Here is a 3,316-nt window from a genome sequence, read left to right as displayed (position 1 = left end):
CTCAACCAGTGACTCCTCTGTATAGTGTTTATTCTGTATAGAGTGTATAGTGTGTATAGTGTATAGTGTGTATAGAGTGTATAGTCTGTATAGGGTGTATAGTGTGTATAGAGTGTATAGTCTGTATAGGGTGTATAGTGTGTATAGAGTGTATAGTCTGTATAGGGTGTATAGTCTGTATAGGGTGTATAGTCTGTATAGGGTGTATAGTCTGTATAGAGTGTATAGTCTGTATAGGGTGTATAGTCTGTATAGAGTGTATAGTCTGTATAGTGTTTATTCTGTATAGAGTGTATAGTGTGTATAGTGTATAGTGTGTATAGTGTATAGTGTGTATAGAGTGTATAGTGTGTATAGAGTGTATAGTGTGTATAGAGTGTATAGTCTGTATAGGGTGTATAGGGTGTGTGTGTTACTCTGCGCGCGTGTGCCAGTCTCGTGCTCAGTCTCCTGTTCTCCTCGCGCAGCTGCAGGATGCTCTCCCTGTTCTTCTTTATGGTGTTTTGGGAACTCTCATAAAACGCGCTTCTGTCGCCCTCTGGCGGCCGAGAACAGAACAACCGCTCAGCCACAGTGAAGCTAATAGCGCTTCTCTAAAGCCTCAATTTTACACAATAATACCAATTTAACACAAAGTAAAACATAACAACACACACACACACACACACACACACACACACACACACACACACACACGCACGCACTTATTTATTACAGTTATCACCATCTCTGATAATCGATCATCTTTAAATCGACAGCCGGACTGAAAGGTTGCTCTACGGGCTGGTGAACTCACCCAGCAGCTGGATTTTCCTCTGCAGTTCGCTGATCTGCTCGTGGATGGGGGGTCTGATGGAGTCCGGGCTGGTGGCCGGCATCATTACGGAGGTGGTGGAGCTGCTGTGGGTTTATGGAGGAGTCCAGCTTCTCCGCTGCGGCGTCTGTTTACCTCCTGCTGCTCGGGTTGCCTAGCAACTCACTCTTCCGCTGAGGAGCGGTGTATCGACTAAAGACCCGCCCCTTTTACTACTTCAGCCAATGAGCGTACAGCTTCAGGATTTACACACAAGAATAAAATATTTATAAATTGATTTATATTCCTTTAAAAGGTAAAAATGATTTATTAACAATAAGAATAATCCATTAGTTTTAAAGTCCAGAGGTTTGCTGTAGAGTTACAGAGCTTCTCCTACATCCCTGATTCTCCAGCGGTGGAATCTATAGATTATCAATACATCATCAATACGTATATCCTTTACAGGAGAACACATGTAAATAACACACATGTGGTTTCCAACCATTTCAGATGTAAAACTATAAAAATCAAACAGCCTATTAATATTCCACAAATACACCTGAGGACCAAAAACATCTACAGATGATCAATACTTTATCCATGCACAGAAAAAGATTATTAATACAGACTGGACGGCTCGCGTTAACACGTAAATAGCATATTTACACCCAGTCAGAAAGAGGTAAACAAATCAGTAAATAAACAGTAAATAAATGCTGCAGTTAAAATTGTATATCAAATCAGACGCAGATAAAAGCTTTTTAACCTCAAACATCTACAGATAAACACTCTAATATACACCATAACCTCTCTCTCTCTACCTGTCTGTCTCTCTCTACCTGTCTGTCTCTCTCTCTCTCTCTACCTGTCTGTCTCTCTCTCTACCTGTCTGTCTCTCTCTACCTGTCTGTCTCTCTCTCTACCTGTCTGTCTCTCTCTACCTGTCTGTCTCTCTCTCTCTCTCTACCTGTCTGTCTCTCTCTCTACCTGTCTGTCTCTCTACCTGTCTCTCTCTCTCTCTACCTGTCTGTCTCTCTCTACCTGTCTCTCTCTCTCTCTACCTGTCTGTCTCTCTCTCTACCTGTCTGTCTCTCTCTCTCTCTACCTGTCTGTCTCTCTCTACCTGTCTCTCTCTCTCTACCTGTCTGTCTCTCTCTACCTGTCTCTCTCTCTCTCTACCTGTCTGTCTCTCTCTCTCTACCTGTCTGTCTCTCTCTACCTGTCTCTCTCTCTCTCTACCTGTCTGTCTCTCTCTCTCCCTCTCTGTCTCTCGTTCGTTGGGTCACTCCGTGGTCCAGGCGGTTTTGACCTTGTCACTGGGTTTCTTCAGGGTGCTGAGGAGGTTCTGGGACATGTAGAACGGCCTCTCTGTAGATCCATCATTCCGCTCCAGATCCTCCACTGAGGGAATAAGACTCCGTCAGACGTTTCACACCATCAGAACCAGAGCAGCCCAACACTGGGGCGACCTGACCGATCAATACTCAAATACACCAATCAGCCATGACATTAAAAGTGCGGGCCTAATAACGTGCTAGTCTCCAGCAAAACATCTCTGACCCGTCGAGGCGTGCACTCCACGAGACCTCTGCAGGTGTCCTGCTGTGGTATCTGCAGCACTAACACTAACATCAGCAGCAGATCCTGTAAGAGCTGCAGGTTGTGAGGTGGGACCTCCATGAGCATCAGTGAGCCCTGGGCTCCCATGACCCAAGTTTGTCCTTCCTTGCAGCACCTTTGGTAGGTACTGACCACTGCATACCAGGAACACCCCACAAGACCTGCCTGATGTTCTGGAGATGTTCTGACCCAGTCGACTCAGATTCTTACGCTTGTCCATTTTTCCTGATTCAGCACCTTCATCATCTTCAAGATCTGACTGTTCACTCACTGACTAACAGACCCACCCCTGGACAGACAGGAGCCGCTGGACCCAGATCAGTGTTAATCACTTCAGCTGCAGTGGTACTAATCTTATGGCTGATCAGTGTATGAGTGTTATACACACAGAGGTGAATCTTTTGGACTGATTCAGAATGATGGAGTCTAGACTGGAGGAGTGGACTTTACCCACCTTTATTTGGGGTCAAACGGCTCAGACCCACCTGCTGCCGGGACCCTTCTCCACTGAGATGCTGATAGTGTCCACACACACCCTGTCCTACACTGACCCGTGTTTGGGTCAGACTGATCTGAGTGGTTTACCCCTGCTGAAGCTTCTGCTGGTTTCAGACGGTCTAAACTGGTCTTTACTGGTGAAGGAGGTTGGAAAGCTGCTCATCCAGGCAAAAACAGACCCTGTACTGGTAAACCAGCTGCTGAAACTGGGTGTCATGCTGGCCATGCTGGTGGTCCAGCTAAATCATCAAACTCAAAACACACACTACACTACATGTCCAAATGTTATTGGACACCCCTTTAGCGTTAGTTGACCACGCTCTTATTGCTAAATGCAATCAAATCCTCACAGCAATGCTCCTCCTCCAGAATCTAGTAGAAAGTCTTCTTCTCTGGACAGTA

General features: G+C 45.6%; 1 protein-coding gene across 4 annotated transcripts in view; it reads right to left on the bottom strand.

The window, feature by feature from the left end:
* The window catches only part of odad3 (outer dynein arm docking complex subunit 3), a 7,221-nt gene extending 4,882 nt beyond the window's left edge, over positions 1-2,339 (bottom strand). For 2 of the 4 annotated variants that reach the window (XM_072683261.1, XM_072683262.1), the window contains exons 1-2: positions 797-2,339; positions 417-538 (exon numbers count right to left, since the gene is read on the bottom strand). In XM_072683261.1, the coding sequence (XP_072539362.1) occupies positions 417-538; positions 797-881 (207 nt within the window). In that variant the 5' untranslated portion in view covers positions 882-2,339. The remainder of the gene's footprint in view (positions 1-416; positions 539-796) is intronic. The other 2 variants (XM_072683259.1, XM_072683260.1) reach the window with 2 other exon arrangements.
* Positions 2,340-3,316: the final 977 nt, after the last annotated feature.

Source organism: Salminus brasiliensis, chromosome 7 (genome assembly GCF_030463535.1).
Source record: "Salminus brasiliensis chromosome 7, fSalBra1.hap2, whole genome shotgun sequence".
NCBI lineage: Eukaryota > Metazoa > Chordata > Actinopteri > Characiformes > Bryconidae > Salminus > Salminus brasiliensis.
This window is presented reverse-complemented; position numbering and strand designations above follow the sequence as displayed.